This window comes from Charadrius vociferus, unplaced genomic scaffold (genome assembly GCF_000708025.1).
Source record: "Charadrius vociferus isolate BGI_N301 unplaced genomic scaffold, ASM70802v2 scaffold163, whole genome shotgun sequence".
Taxonomy (NCBI): Eukaryota; Metazoa; Chordata; class Aves; order Charadriiformes; family Charadriidae; genus Charadrius; species Charadrius vociferus.
Genome location: NW_009648332.1, coordinates 21,597,170 through 21,613,640, shown reverse-complemented (window position 1 = coordinate 21,613,640; position 16,471 = coordinate 21,597,170). Strand labels below are relative to the sequence as shown.

Sequence of the window (16,471 nt, the reverse complement as noted above, 5' to 3'; positions counted from 1 at the left end):
GGCTGGAGCCGCGCTTCGCTCCCCGACACCAGTCCCGGCCCCGCTGCCTCTCTTCCTCCCCAGCAAAGTGCAGTTTTCGGGGCCGCACGTACGCGCACGGCGCCCGGTTCAGCCTGGACGGGGACGACTGCACCACCTGCGTCTGCCGGGTAGGTCCTGGGGGGGTTTGGGGGGGTCCCCAAGGATGCTCCAGGGCTTCCCCGCACCATCCTAGAGTCCGCAGAGTCTAGTTGGAGGTCAGTAACGAGCAGTGTCCCTCAGGGGTCAGTACTGGGTCCGGTCCTGTTTATTATATTAATGACCTGGAGGAAGGGATGGAGTGTACCATCGGCAAGTTTGCTGATGGCACAAAACTGGGAGGAGGGGCTGACACGCCGGAAGGCTGTGCCACCATACAGCGTGACCCAGACAGGCTGGAGAGTTGGGCAGAGAGAAACCTGATGAAATTCAACAAGGGTACTTGTCTAAGTGTAGGGTACTGCACCTGGGAAGGAATAACCCCATGCATCAGTACAGGTTGGGGACTGACCTCCTGGAGAGCAGCTCTGTGGAAAGGGACCTGGGAGTCCTGGTGGACAACAGGATGACCATGAGCCAGCAGTGTGCCCTGGTGGCCAAGAAGGTGAATGGCATCCTGGGGTGCATCAAGAAGAGTGTGGCCAGCAGGTCGAGGGAGGTCATCCTTCCCCTCTACTCTGCCCCAGTGAGGCCACATGTGGAGTACTGCGTCCAGTTCTGGGCTCCCCGGTTCAAGAAGGACAGGGAACTGCTGGAGAGGGTCCAGCAAAGGGCTACAAAGATGATTAGGGGATGAGAACATCTCTCTTATGAGGAAAGGCTGAAGGACTTGGGTCTCTTCAGTCTAGAGAAAAGAAGACGGGGGGATCTTATCAATGCTTTCAAATACTTAAAGGGAGGGTGCCAGGGGGATGGGAACAGTCTTTTTTCAGTGGTGCTCAGTGATAGGACAAGAGTTAATGGGCACAAACTTGAGCACGGGAAGTTCCTTCTTAACATGAGGAGGAACTTTACTTTCAGGGTAGCAGAGCGCTGGAACAGGCTGCCCAGAGAGGTTGTGGAGTCTCCCACTCTGGAGACATTCAAAACCCGCCTGGACACAGTCCTGTAGGTGACCCTGCTCTGGCGGGGGGTTGGACTAGATGATCTCCAGAGGTCACTTCCAACCCTGACCATTCTGTGATTCTGTGATTCCTCATCAGGTATTTGGAAGCTCTATAATATCCTTTGTAACTCAAGATAGTAAACATCTCATTTCCAATTTGAGTAAGTCAGAGAACTATATTCTCAAAATAAAACAAAAATCCACACAAAGCCTCTGGACTGAGACCTCCTGCACTATGCAAGCAAGAAACTGAATTAGTCAGGCTAATTTATCATGTTTTCCTATTGTATTCTGTTTCTTCCTCTAGTGAATGTGTTCTGGCACCATCTGACAACGAATATACTCAGTACCCAGAGCTGAAGGGAAAAAACATCATCACACTTTTTGGGTACTGCAAGATCACTAAAAATATTCACTCCAGAGAAGCGAGCGATAGATAGGCTGGTTTAAGCAACTCAGTGGGAAACAAAATACTAAGGGAGCAGAGAGGAAAACTAAATAAAAATAATCTCTGAAAAACAAAGGGAAGGTAAAATGACTTATATGAAGTTACACAGATAGCTGACGTACAATAATTTCTACCATTGTATTAATTCGATCACAGATCTGAGCCACCGGCACTGACTGATTGCCAATTGACTTCCTGAGGTCTGGGGAGAGGCTTCACTGCATCAGTTCACGTGGCCACATCAATTTGGTCCCAACTCTGGGAGCAAAAATAGCAATTCTCACCTGCCTGCGACTGCAGCCAGTTTTAGAAAAATCTGTACGCACTATGGATTAGCCAATTGCTCTCATTAACCATGTCCCACGGGCGAGGATCGATGCCAGAAAGAAAAAACAACAAACAATCACCCAAAACCCAGACTGACTGAGGCCAAAACAAGCTTTCATCATGTTTATACTATCAAAATAAAGGTTTGCTGAAACTGCAAACTGTCATGGCTTAAGGTTTCTAGGCAATGGGGCTCCCAAAAGGGGAAATGGAGGCCCCTATGTCCCCACACATCTTTTCTTAGCCCAATACTGAAAAATTATAGTACCTCCTGACAACTTCATCTAGGCTAAGGCCTTTATGCCTTTGTGGACTAAACTCAAATTATGTGGAATCATAAATGGGTGTCCCTCCAGAGCAAACACACATTTATATTCAGTGAGGAATCAGACAGCTTTAAAACACTATAATTTTAAGAACACTCTATACTACAAAACATATTTAACCAAGGCAATGAGAATGACTGTGACTGACATGTCACTAAGGATTCTTCTGCTGAATATGCAGCAAAATAGATCTTCAGGTTCATCGCATCAGAGTTATCTTAATGTTACAAATAACATGAACTGGAGAAACTACGGTGAAAACAAGCGCTATATCATGTATGCATTTTATGCACACTTGTTTTCTTGTACACCGACACTGTTCTAGCAGCTTCACCAGGCCTGTACTGACTTAAAATAGCTGATGATTTGTTCCATTAATAAATCTGTCATTGAGAAGGGTAGCGTGTAGCTCTTTTCTATAGAACAAAGCAACAGCTACATCATTTCAATTTTGAGAAGTTAACAGAATAAAGGTACAAAGCTAATTAGATAAGCACATCTTGAAAATGCACAAAATAAAAATTGCAGGTATGGAAAGTCAATTTGATCATTTTCAGCAAAGAATGAATTTTATTACTGCTGGATTCTGAAGCCTTAACACCAGAGGTTTGTAATATGTACATGAAATTGCTTAGTATGATACTACTGGGAGCCTCTATATAGTTTTTCTCTTGCTTATGTATGTTATTACCAAAAATATTATTAATCTACAACATCATTGCCAAAAATAATTACTATGTTATGCAAAACATGCAAGTTAATTGGAAAATAACTGTCCCATTCTCATGAAAACAGGCGTGCATATATATCAATTCAGAAGAGAACAAATCTCATAAAAAGACATGTTGCAATTGTAACTTGAATTTTCTAATTGCATTATATTCTTAGCAGAGCATCAGTAGAACAGATGCTTTATCATCCACAGACAAAACTGTCATACATTCTTTTATCAGTGACTCAGTTTGCCAAGAAATTACATTGAAATTTGATGAAATTAGCTTTCTCCTTGACAAAAATTAATGTTATTCAAATATAATTACTATGTCAATGCTCAAACTTAATTTTTGTAAAAGCGTTCTTGAAAGCCAGCCACCTACTGGGCTGAGTGCAACAATACCTTTTTGCTTACTGAATTGTAAAATAAAATCTTTAAAAAAAAATCAGAAAAGTCAATTTTTTAGTAACTCCACTGTGTTTTCCTCCTGTAGAGCTAAGCCAAAAGTTACTTTCACTGCCTAGTATTTTGCTGTCTTGTAGAAAAAGAAATTTATAATCTCTTCTTTTTTGGATGGTTGTTCCAATTCTCATATTGGAGCTCCCATAAAGGAATTCAAGGCCGAGATAAGCTATGTGGGGAAAATAAACATCCTGAAGTAAATAAATATACAGTATGTTCACACAGAGGACCCTGCAAATACTCATAACCTGGCCAACCCTGACAGCATTACAGTCCACACTGATGCTCAGTATGGGTGCGTTTGGACTACTTTAAGAACATCCATTCCATTATGTCTAAAACCAGTCTGTATATCAGGTTGCCTGGTAGAACCCAACAGGCTTTTTGATTAAAAAGGGAAGTAGAAAAATTTAAATATTATTTTAATATAGGTCTAAACGTTTTCCTTAAAGATACATTTTTCTTTTTTTCATGCCCACAAGATGTACCAGCTAAGCAGTTTATGTAATTTATCAAATTCTAATCCCCACAGAATTATATCATTTATCTTTATTAAACTTTGAAGGTATATAGTCCAACTCATTAAACAAAAAATTGTGGATTTCTCTCAAAATATGTTGGACGATTAACATGCAAAGAAAAGTTGCAGTATCAGGCCCTATATTTAAACTAGTTGATTTAAATGTATTTTATCTTTCTTTAAAAATGGCCTTACTCCCTTGGAACAAAGAAAATTATCAAATCGATAATCCCCTACTTCATTTATTTGAATATAATTTCAGAACAACACTAAGAAAATGAAAGTTCATAGGAGACAGCCCAACAAAGTCTAAGTGAAGCAGTGATGATGTAGTTTCTAGGTATGAAAATGCACGTTAAGCTAAAAGGAAGAAAGACACTTTTATAAAAAGAGATTTGTTCCATCAAAATGAAAATACAAAAGAGAATTAGAAAATTATTTTATTAACTTTAAATTGACATGATCCTCTTGGACCGCACATTTGATCTGGACTAGTATAAACTTCAACCTTATGAATTCATCAAGGTTTCCTAACTTGATATATTATATACCTATGAGGAAAATATTTATTCACTGTTAATAAGCCAAAACATGAGGAAACTTGAGTATTTATGTGTTTTTATCACGCTATACTAACCTGTATAATGAAAGAACCATTTAAACCAGACATGAGCAGAGAAATGCAAATAAACGAAATTCCGAGTTAAAAGATCTGAATTATAGTTAATGTGATAAATTCATCAATTGTGCATTTCCCTTCATGAACTTTATGTTTCCATTTGAACAACAACTCTAAAAAAGGGAAACTTTTTTTTCCCCGCTCTGTTCTACCACTGTGAAAAAGAAAAAGGGATATAAATGAGTTTTACAAGGTTAAGAAACTCCGTGCTTCCTTTTAATGAGTAAAAAAAATTCTCAGGTCAAGCCATAATGACCTAGAATCTCAACTATTATCATCACAAGCAGCTGTGTACAGCATCTAACGTTATTATTTCTGGAAACATTATCTGTGCTTTGGAGGGGAAATAAAAAAATCTTCTAGTATTCAGGATGCACTCTGCAGGGTACAGCTTGAATAAAGGTGTTGATCTACTGTCTGAGAACAGCATTTATGGATGATACCGAAGAAATTACAAAGCTTCTGGCAGTAAGCTCAAGTAATACAAAAACTAAACAAATACATCCAAGCTCTACCCCCATCTTGGTGCTTTTTATCAAAGCTAGGAGGAAAAACAATTAGGACAGAGTTTCTTCAAAAGAAAACTATCATGAAAGATGAAAGGCTTAGCTATAGTTGAAAGTAAAGGGATGAGTGGGAGAAGAATATTTGATTTCTTCTTTAAAACAATAAATTATATACATATGAACTATAGGAACTATCACAGAAAAAGCTATACCATGGGTAAATAGTGTAAAGTCGAGGAAAAACTATCAAAGTGACAAGGAAACATAGCGAGAATTTCTTTGAAAACAAGAAGTTCAATAGAACATCAATATTTATAGGTTCCAGAAAAAAAAAAAAAAAAGAAAAAAAAAGTCCAGCAAACATAGAAGCATAATTTATTTCTGTGAAGAAAAACATTAGTAACAGAAACATAGACTTAGGTTGGTAGACATCTGACTTGGTGTCGGTTTTCATATACAGTAACAATGTTCCTGATCTCTAGAATGGCTTTAAATGGTTCATTTTTCTACCACAGATCCATAGGATCTAGTTAAAAAGAAAGTCTCCAGGGATGGATACTCCCGTTTTAGATGCTTTAATGGAAACTCTCATTTGGTATGTCTGGTACTACTATGAATAAAAGAAAGTAGATGTCTTAGCCTGAAATCTTAAAACACAGGCATGGGGAAACATCATCCGTTGAAGGATCAGAAGTGACTCAAGAAGTGATTCTTTCTTGTTCAACTTAGAAGTTTGCCAAAACCACGAAGTCTGTCATGTGAGCAGAAACACATGAGGAGAAGCAGAATTTTTAGAATGAAACTTTTGGAAGTATCAAAAGGAGATTTTAAACTCACTCAGGAAGGTGTTGGGTAGGATCCTGAACCTGGATGAGTCTGAATACAAATTGTATAGACCTAAGGGAAACATTGACGCCTACTAACATGTGATTCCAGAAAAACTGATCAGCTTTTTTTCTGAATGCTTCGATCAGTATAATTTATCTCAAGTTAAAATATTTGCCAAATAAAAGCATAACACAGCTGCATTTAAATTACTGAATGGATTCTCTAACAATAAAATAGGAACAGTTATTATAAACATGATTGTAAATACTACACTGATAGTCATCAGGACTGTAATTCAAGGTACCAATTCAAACACCATGTAAAGGCATGCTGAAATATCTCCATTCAAGTCATCATTTAAGCATCAGCTTAAGTGCTTTCATAAACTGGATCCTCTATATTTAGTCACATAAGTAGTTAGTGTTTTCCACAGTTAGAATTACAAGACAGGTGAGAATCTCAGAAATGGGGATAACAGGTTAGCTGTCTTACCAGCAGTAGTCCAGAAGATGTGGAGGAAGCACTGGGATGTAAATGTGTTGCCAATACATTGGATATAACAATGCAGCTGACGCATGAACACAAGCAGTTAACTAAAAATAAAAATACACACACAGAATTGGAAACAAAAAATATTAATAAAAAGAAAATACAAAATCTTAAATTAATTTTTAGACATGTAAGAATCTTAACCTCCCCAAACCACCTATTGTACCATTTTTAAATTACTTTTAATTGCTTAAACACATCTGTGAAGATCTCTGATACATGTATACAAGTAAAACATTTGCAAGATATCAGACTAACAAGTCAATTAAAGATTAGCCCTGTGCAGCAATTTCCTTGAAAAAAAGAAAATAAACATGCACTACTTGATGTTTATCAAATGAGGGTACTGCCACGAACACACAGAACTTGAGTGCACCCCAGCTGCACTCAGCTCTGCTGAGTGGGAAGGACTCGGGAGTTTTTTTCTCGAGATTTCTGCTATTTGGAACAACTGGAATTGATCTGAACCTGCACGAAGCCGCAGCAGAGCGTTAAACTCAGCAGCAGGATTAATTTCTGTTTGTGACACTGTCTCGATTTCCAAACTACCTTTAAAAAAAAATCTGAAGTGAATACTCCTTGTGAAAGCAAAGCAAGTTTATTACAATTTTCCAAAACTCCCTTCCCAAAGCAGAGACTGGCAAGTCTGGCACTAGCATCATCAGAAAATGAAGGACTCCTTGGCCAAGAAAGGAGGTGTTACGATCTGCTTATCATTCAAAACGTGATTTTCTAAAACAAAAAGAAAAACACCACAAAGAAACCCCACCCACACCCCCAAAAAATTTATGGAATTGATTAGAAATGTAGTCTAGTTCACTCCTCAAGTGATTTGCAATACCTAAAGAATTGAAATTTGATCTACCAAATACCACTTTGCCATCAGTGAGTCACTCAAATTTATTTATTTTATTATGCAGCCACAGAGTTACAACAGCATGAGAAAACATCAAGACTGTGTTCAAAATGAGGTAGCCCATATCTAGCAAATAAAACACTATACATCTCATAAAATAAAGTAAAAAAAAAAAAAATAATTAAAAAGGGAATGCCCTACATAGAAGACACCGAGTTTATGGAAAAAGACAAGACTGTCCTAATGTTTTATATCACAACAGAATTACTATCTGAGGTTAACTTGATAATAGCGCTGTTTATTAGACATGTACTCTTACAATAACAAAACAAAGAGCTAAAAATAAAATGTAAATGCTGTCCATATAGCAAGCGCTAAAACTTTATGGATTGGGGGGCGGGGGGGGAGGGGAACACACCTCTTTGGAACAGATCAGCAGTTAAAGCTTTCATACCCTGGCTGTCTTAGACATTAAGACTTGTAAATAAAAATTACACTGCAATTTCGTACATGTATTTTTACATGAAAAATGAAAAAAAATTACAAGACTATCGCAGCAGAAATCATGGACAATTACAATTTGTGCAGCATAGTTTGCTCAGCACTCAGATTAATATAACACGATTAAATATGGAAAAGAAGAGGGTCTGAAAGCTCCTGAGGGATATCATTAGGGCAAATTGCCAAAGAATGAAACATGAGCCAGTCAGGAGAGTCTGGAAGCTGCAGTAGTACCAAGGGACTTGAATGTTCGACAGTTGGAGCTTCAGTAATGTGTGAACTGCAGGTTAAGGTATCAGGAGACTCTGTTCACTGACACACAGAATGTCACTATTGACCAGCGAACTGCCCGAGCCTGACAGCTACGCTACAGAAAGCCAAGTATATCATAATTCCGTATTTAAACTCTTCGTTGCAGATTAACACCTCGTTTCTTAGCTTTACATCAAACCTCTGCAATCCCTCTCATTTTAGTCTTACAATAATGGCTATTTTAATAATTACTCTCTTGTTACTAAAAATTAATTGATTTGGGGGAAGAAATAAATGAGTACCTTATCCCTCTTTTACACAGTGGGATTTGAGTTTTATTTCCGTATTATCTCTCTCTGTAGTTTAACTAACACTACTAATAGCACAGTCAAGCTGAATATCATGTTTTTTCCTCTTTTACTGAAAATGGATATGGAATTACTAATTAGTATGTCCACATACTATTGTACATAGTATATAAGTTTCAACTACCTATATAAAAATAAGCATTTCATGTATTTCGATCACAGACTGAAATAAAGCTGAGCATACAGTTATACAGGATATCCCCCAAAGTATACAGCTTCCTCCTCCTCTTAATAGGCATTCTTAAATTATGAATTAAGATGACTATACTATTTGCATGAAGAAGTATTTTCCTATTTTATGCATATGTCTGTGTTATATTTTAGTTTCCACTTCAACAGAGGAAGTGCATAATTCCTTAAAAACATTTCATTTTTTATTAACTCTCTTGGTTTACATTCTATATTTTGGTGCGGCACTTAGACTGGCATCTACTTAAAATTTGTAATTAAAAAAATCTATTACATTTTAGCATTTCTAGCAGGAAAGGTAAAGATTTTATTACTTACACATCAAGGCTTTGCTGTACTGTTCCTTGCTTTTCTATTTAATGGCATCTTAATGTAACATCTTATTTAAAAATTTCCATCTATGCTGCTGCAGTAGGTTTCCACACAGTGTAGTATGGCATGAGTATGTTTTATAGTTTCCTGTTGTATACAGCCTGTAATACAAGCAGCTACGGGATTCTGCTGCTCTTCAAACTGTGTGACATTTTAATACTGTGCCAACTCTTCATTTAAGCAAATACTGATAAGATAATATGGATTTCATATTAAAAATTGCACACTTTCTGGCAAATTCTCTTTTTGCCTTTTTTACTGTTTCAACAGTGACTGCATTTCTCAAATGCATTAGCTATTTAAATAACTTACATATTTATTACATATCATATTTAACTGACATACTCTTTTAATTCTTCTAAATAGAATGCGGACTACTGCAAATCTTGGAATAATGCTGCATGTCTTAAGTAACCAGACAGTTCAAGAGATCTGAAAAGCTTTCGGGCACCAGGTAGAGCCCAACTGCTTAGATCAGAACACAGAGGTCTATTAAGGCGACACTAGATTTGGAGGGGTGTCTGATAGCATCTGCGCTTGGGAGCGGAGCCAGGCAGAGCCCCGGCAGGCACCCTGCTGAATGCTGAAGTAGGACACAGCAAGGTAGAGAGTGTAGCAGATGCTCCTAGGTGCAGAAATAAGCATCTGTTGCTTGACCAAGTGGTGAGAACTTTTGCAGAAAACAATTCTTTATGCTATTTAGGGGAAAAGGCATTCATACGGAGCCTGTCTGTTGATCGCTATCTATTCTAAAAGGAATTATCAAGATGCATATTTTTAAAAAAAAAAAAAAAGTAAGAAGAGAAACATCACAGATCAGAAAAATCTCTTTTCAAGACAGGTAGTCATTATCCTAAATTACCTTGAAGTCATCTTCAAGGCTGTGTACAACCTAACCTGTTTTGCCAGGGACAACTGGAGACTACACCAATTGTGAACTATGACCCCGCTTACAGATAAGCTTATATATATAAGGTAAAAAGCATCTGTCCAATAAACTTTGCTGTATGTTTATGTATACACACAAGTATATCATTGCTCAGCTCATTTGCCATAAAAATCTTAAATTAGAGCAGAACAGTGCAAATCTGATAGTTTATTGCATACTTTGAGGAGACAACTGATGTTGAGACATTCTCCTGTAGTCCACTGCACTAGAAAAGACCTATCAGAGTTGTGATTCTATTAATAATAAAAAAGGTGGTCTGCCTTTAAGTAAAGTTTTTACCTGTTGAAACCCATTTGTCAATATCAAACAAAACTTTTAATATTTCTGCTTCCAACAATTTTGATTTTTCAGACTGTTTTTCTCCATTTCAAAGATGTCTTCTAGTTTAAACAACTTTAATTTCAAAAATAAATGTAATTGTGGTTTTAAAATTGGTTTAAATAATGTGGTTTTAAATTACATAAACAACTTGAGTTAATTGACTTGAACTAGCTTAAAAACAACTTTTAACAAAAAAAAAAAAATCATTGTTCAACCTTCTAAAAATACGCATATTTAATTTGAAATCGCTAGCATTTGCATTGGACCTGAAAAGAATTTTCCTGCCCCCTGCCCTCTCTATCAGTAATGAAGTTACTAACACTACTGAGCACAACTGAAAGATTCAGTCTGTTTCTGATCTGATAAGACACTGCAGCCAACATCACCCTATGAGCTTTCACCACCCTGCAAGGAGAGTATGTGGTGTTTTCTCCAGAGTTTTGTAATGATTCTGGTACAATAATTTTATCTCTGTCTCATGATAAAAAAAAAAATAAATAAAATGCTGGAACTATATACCTGGTGATAACAGTGTCTCTCCAAATAGTGGGAGACCACATTACTAAGTTTGTTAGCAAAATTCATTACCCGCTGATAGTAAATTGATTACTACCAAATCCTTGCAAGACTGAAATAAAGCACAAATTCTAGACATCGATGAGTTACTTTCCACCTTATGGCAATAAGCAGCCACTTGGGAAGACTGTCGTTCAAAATCTATGCACTGCTTAACAGAAATAGTCAGGAAAAGTTTTAGTTCAAGACTTGATCAAAGCAGGTTTACCTGCTCCTCGGAACATGAAAAGTGCAGCTCCTCCCTATCCCTTATGTGGATGCAGTAATTCTGATATGTGTATCTGCTACCCCAATGCTCACTGCTATCAATGAACCTTTCTACTATTGATTTCAATAGGACTGGACCCTTTTTCTTTTCTTTTTTTTTCCTGATTTTAGTTTTTGGTAAAACACTATGACATGTCTAAAGCCACACTACTTCAGCTGAAAGATTTTCCACAGACTCAAAAATTATGTTTATTTGATACCTATTATTCACATAATTTCAATGAGTAACATGAAAATTATTATTCCGTATACTGCACAAAACTTACCTAGCAGTTATTTTCTATCTACATAAATTAATTTCTCCAAAGACTTTTCTATAACCAAAGGTAAAAAGAGAGGCAGAGCATAGGTGGCAAGATTTGCACACACAACACACAAACTAGAAAGACAGAAACTGATTAGCAGAATCTTGTCAGAAAGCCAAAAACAGCAACAGAAGTTCGACAAAACGCTGAAGTAAAATTAACCTGTGATACCACACAACCTTTCAAAATCTACTGTATGCAACTAAAGCACTACTGTGATAAAACCATTTCCTGAAAAACCCTCAAATACTGTCAATCTCTGTCAACACCATGTCCAGAAATGGGTACTGGTATGTGCTCTCCCTCTTCCCTCACAGTCCCATTGGGCCAAAGAATTGCTTCCCTCCCACTGCCTTGACCACACATATGTTGAAAGATGCCACAGATTCTCTTTAGTTATTGCATCTACTTATTAATACCTATAGCAATAAACTGTAGGGGATGGGTCACCGTTTTACCACAATTCCAGTAGCTACCATCAGCCTGGACCAACTCTTATTGCTGTTACCCCAATAGTCCCAGTTCATGAGAATGGCTGAGAAACCCCTATCCATTTCCTAAAAGGGGAACAGTCGTACAAGTGAAAGGAAGGCTCTCCTCCACATAGTTACAACTCCTAAGGCTACCAGCTTTCTTACAGGGGCATTCGTATGTAACTCTTGTTTGACCAGGAATAAGACCAGGTCCCAAACCTGTAACAGATACTTACCAGTTGCTAAGACCTACCTTCCCATCCATTTGGATGGAACAAAGACCTACCTTCCCATCCATTTGAATGGAACATAGGAAGTTCCGTTCCAACACATGGAAAAACTTTACGGTTCGGGTGACAGAGCACTGGCACAGGCTGCCCAGGGAGGTTGGGGAGTCCCCTTCTCTGGAGATTTTCAAGACCTGCCTGGATGCAGTCCTGAGTGATATGCTCTAGGCAATCCTGCTTTAGCAGGGGAGTTGGACTAGACGATCTCTGGAGGTCCCTTCCAACTCTGAAAATTCTGTGATTCTGTGATTCCTTGAACGGGTGGGGGAAGACTGCTGGGGAGTAAAAGTAGGAAAGGAGCCCTTGCTTTCACCTGTTTACAACGGAGTGTAAATCCCTTCCCAGCTCTAAAGAATAAACAGTCAGACTAAACCATAAACTTAGTCCATTCTGCTGGCATTGGTGAGAATGCAGAAGCCACTGATGAAAAAAGAAATTCAGCAAAAAAAGAGAACAGAATATACTGCCCAAGCCATGATATCCAAAGCCACTTACGATGTATTTCTTTAATTTAGCTCCTGGCTAATCGTTTCCCATCTGCCATCCCCATAATCTTTAAGAAGAAAAAGAAGCCGGACCTTAAATGAGCCATAATGCATTTTCCTCCAGTTGGCAAGATGAGACCCCCCAGCTCTCCTCTCTCACAGAAGGGAGAGAGGGGAAGGGAAATATATTTCCCGTCCACAGATGAAAAATTTAACTTCTTCCATTGTGAAAATTAAATGTGAAAAAGAAAACACTAATATAAAAATATTACTGTCTTCTGGGTTTTTTTTTTTGTCTTTTTTTTTTTTTTAGTATTATTCACTTCATTTTATCATTTATTTCTGGCGAAAAGAAAGGGAAGAGAAGAGTGTTATTCATGAATTTGACAGCACTTCATATACAATCAATTTCACTCTTTTCTTGCAATTCTTGATTCACAAAGCAGCATTATGGCATCATTCTTGTGCATTAGTTTGGAAAGGAAAAGAAAAGACTGCAGACATGGTTTGCTCCTTGCCTATGGCTCCAGGAGTGACATGTTTCCCAATAATGGAAGCTGAGCATAAAATAGAATTGAAGTGGTAGTAGACAGGTGAGTGCTCAACAAGGAACATCACTGGCATACTGCGCCTACATGCACTTTTATAGATAATCAGAGGTATCTATATAACAAAGTAGGTGTAGGTGGCACAGAAAAAGCCATGTAACTTGGTTTAGTTACTCGATTTCTTCATCCCACAAAGATTTTTAGTATTTTTCATAGCTTGAAAATAAAACTTCTGGAAGTTAGCAGTTAGCTTTTATCTTTAACACGTTACAGATTAGGTTAACTAACAGGTCTCTTCGGATACTTGTTTATCCTGTAATAAACTAATTATGCTTCCTTATATCATCTGTTCAATAATTTCTGTTTCTTCATATTTCTTCATTTCAACTCTGTACATTCTTAAGAATTCGTTTATTCTCATTTTGACATTCATTTATTTCCTAAATTCTTTATCTTCTCCTCTCTCACAAAAACACACAACACCACAAACGCATAGGTCTTTTTGCCCCGTTTCCTGACCGTCTCCTGACTCCTCCTTTCCTTCCTCCTTTACATTATGACCTGTCCCCATGGAGGAAGAGCTAGCCTCCCATAAAACAAGGGAGTTCTGCAAATGTTTCTCGCTTCTGAAAGGAGAGTTTCCAGGAAAATAATTTTTATTAACATTTCCTCCCCCAGAGTAACTCCATGGTATGTTCTTCTGCCATACGCTAATTAAGAAGCAGCAGGGAACAGCTTCCTTGTGAGTAGCTGACAGACAACTTATTTACTGTGAGCAAGAGAAGAGATAACCACTGACTCTGTTACAGTTCATCTTGTCATTGGTGAATTTTGGGAAAAGAGTGATAAAGCAGCAGTGACCATGAAAAAGGAAAAATCTTGCCATAACAGCACACCAGAACAGAGAGCTGGTATTACACTCGCATGCCCTTCAGTAACTCATCTTCACATCTTAAGCTTCACATGGTCACCAATGACTTCAGTGGTACTTTTTTTATGGGGTGAGACAGTTCTGGTCAACAGAATACGGACTCTTTCACTTTCAGTTCTCATACAGCCCAACCACAAGGGACTCAGTACTTCAAGGCTTCTCTTCGATTGCATATGCCCACAGCTGCGCATGCACTGGCTCTACACAGCATTCTGTTCCAGTAGTTTTTACTGAATTGCCAAAGATTATATGAATTGGAAAAAGAAACAACTTTTGCCCCGGGTTATCTTACTCTTGGATTTGTTCTTTTTCCTGAAAGTGCTAATAAGCGAAAAATTTAATTTCAAAAAGAATTTGTAGATCTGTCTTTCTGTCTACATTCTCTTCTTTTACAGCGTGGTTTTTAATTTTTTTCATTTGTTTGGGGCCTGGGATTTCTTTTTTTTTTTTTTAATAAAACCCAGTGATACAGTTCTTGATATTTTACATAGATAGCAGGTAATAGCAATCTGCAACTTTTTATTGTTTTTTCCCCCTTTCTCATTAAAAGAAAAAGAACTGTAATCATTTGCTGACCACACATTTCAATTTCTTTTCACAAGTTCTTTCACAGTTACTTCTCCTATTATTATGCTGTGGCAATGGGAAAACTATTCTAAACTTCAAGCCTGGGAGAGCTTTCCAGGTCTGGCTGTATTATCCTAACCACATTTTGATTCCATATTGACATTCCGCAGCTTCATTGCTAGAATTACACTCCCTACGGCTGTCCCAGTGGGACCTTAACTGCACCCACAACACACATCTCTGCCCAGTTTATCTTAGACTGCTTACACCTGAACTATAAAGAAAAAATAAAATTATTAACCACCGATCCTCATCTACTCCCAGACCAAATGGTCTAATTGACCTAGTATTCCAAAATGAATTCTAATTATGCTTCTGGGAGCTCAGTGAGTATCAGTGGGATATCTGCTCTGCCTTGCAAGTTAATGATAAATTCCTATCCAGTTCTTGTTTTCCAAGAACTAAATTTACCCCTTACGTATTTCCAACTACTATGTACTATGTCAGAGGAATCTGAGATACAAATTACATTTTAAATCTATCGTTTTTTAAATTATTGGAACAGTATTATTTACAATGGATCTGCCATACACTTCATAAGTACATTTTTAGATAGGATTGGGACTGTACTACAGTGCACAATTAAAATAAATTAGGTGCCACAGTTCGTTTAATCAGAACTGGGAGCACCACCCGAGCACAAGGCAATGTGAGGACGTCACTAAGCCCTATGACAGCTCCAAAAGTCTCTATTTTCTCCAACATGGAAGGCCAGTATGGAGCCAATTGTTTCACTGTCTTGGATCCTTAGTTTGTACCAGAGAAGTAGCTCCATAAATAGGCAGCTTTGAGCTCAGAAACAGAAAAATACAAAAGAGCAGCTTTCCGTCTTTCCAGGCTCCACATTAACGAGCACTGTGCTCCAAAACCACATCCCAGTGATCTGGCCTAGTCACAAAGCGCTCCTTGGCAGTTTTTTTAACCAGATCCACGAATCTTCAACATGCAAACTGCAGAGAGATTTAAGTGAAGGGAGAGAAACAGACAACTGCCACAGTGGTTTTCTGATTCAGTTGACGATATTACTGCCTTGGGACACATGGATTTTGGAATAAACTCAATGTCAGATTTAGGGTCAGATGCAGGAGGAGCAAAGTGATTCACAACGACACTGTGTTTAGAGCAAGCGGTGTTTCGCTTTTTCTAGCAGCTGGTGTTACATTCTCCAAGGAATCTCCACATCTTCCCAGTGCCTGAGCAACCATGGATTGTATGACCATATCTGAACCTTTGCCTTAAGAGGCAAGGAACAGGAAGCCACCACTCACTCCAACTCATCACAGCGACTGGGGGGAACTGCAGAAAGCTCTCTTTGCATAAGCGACAGTAAAAATGATTCCACAAATTTGTGTGTAAATTTATATTCGGTGCTCCTTCACCACCAAGAAAAAAAAAAAATAATCGGTATCTTTTATTGATGTACATATTTGTTTTTATAAGGATTACCAAAGAAACCTACAGCCAGCGTAAAGCAGACAGAACTTTGTAACCACCACGCTCTCAGACACAGCAGACTTGTATTACCTGAAACAAATACTGGTCAAAATGGAGATAACGCTTAGACATTTGCTTTAAAGTGTAGCATCCTTTCCACCTGCCAGTGTAGGCCGCAGAAGATACACTCTAGTTAGCATACTACTGACAGGATGATGAGAAAGCTCCTGTCAGACACTGGCCAGCC

At 38.1% G+C, this 16,471-nt stretch overlaps 1 protein-coding gene across 1 annotated transcript in view; it reads right to left on the bottom strand.

Annotated features, from left to right (window-relative positions):
* The window catches only part of DENND1B (DENN/MADD domain containing 1B), a 170,586-nt gene that overhangs the window by 53,412 nt on the left and 100,703 nt on the right, over positions 1 to 16,471 (bottom strand). Inside the window, exon 11 of the mRNA XM_009884930.1 lies at positions 6,427 to 6,527. Coding sequence (XP_009883232.1) covers positions 6,427 to 6,527 — 101 coding nt within the window. The remainder of the gene's footprint in view (positions 1 to 6,426; positions 6,528 to 16,471) is intronic.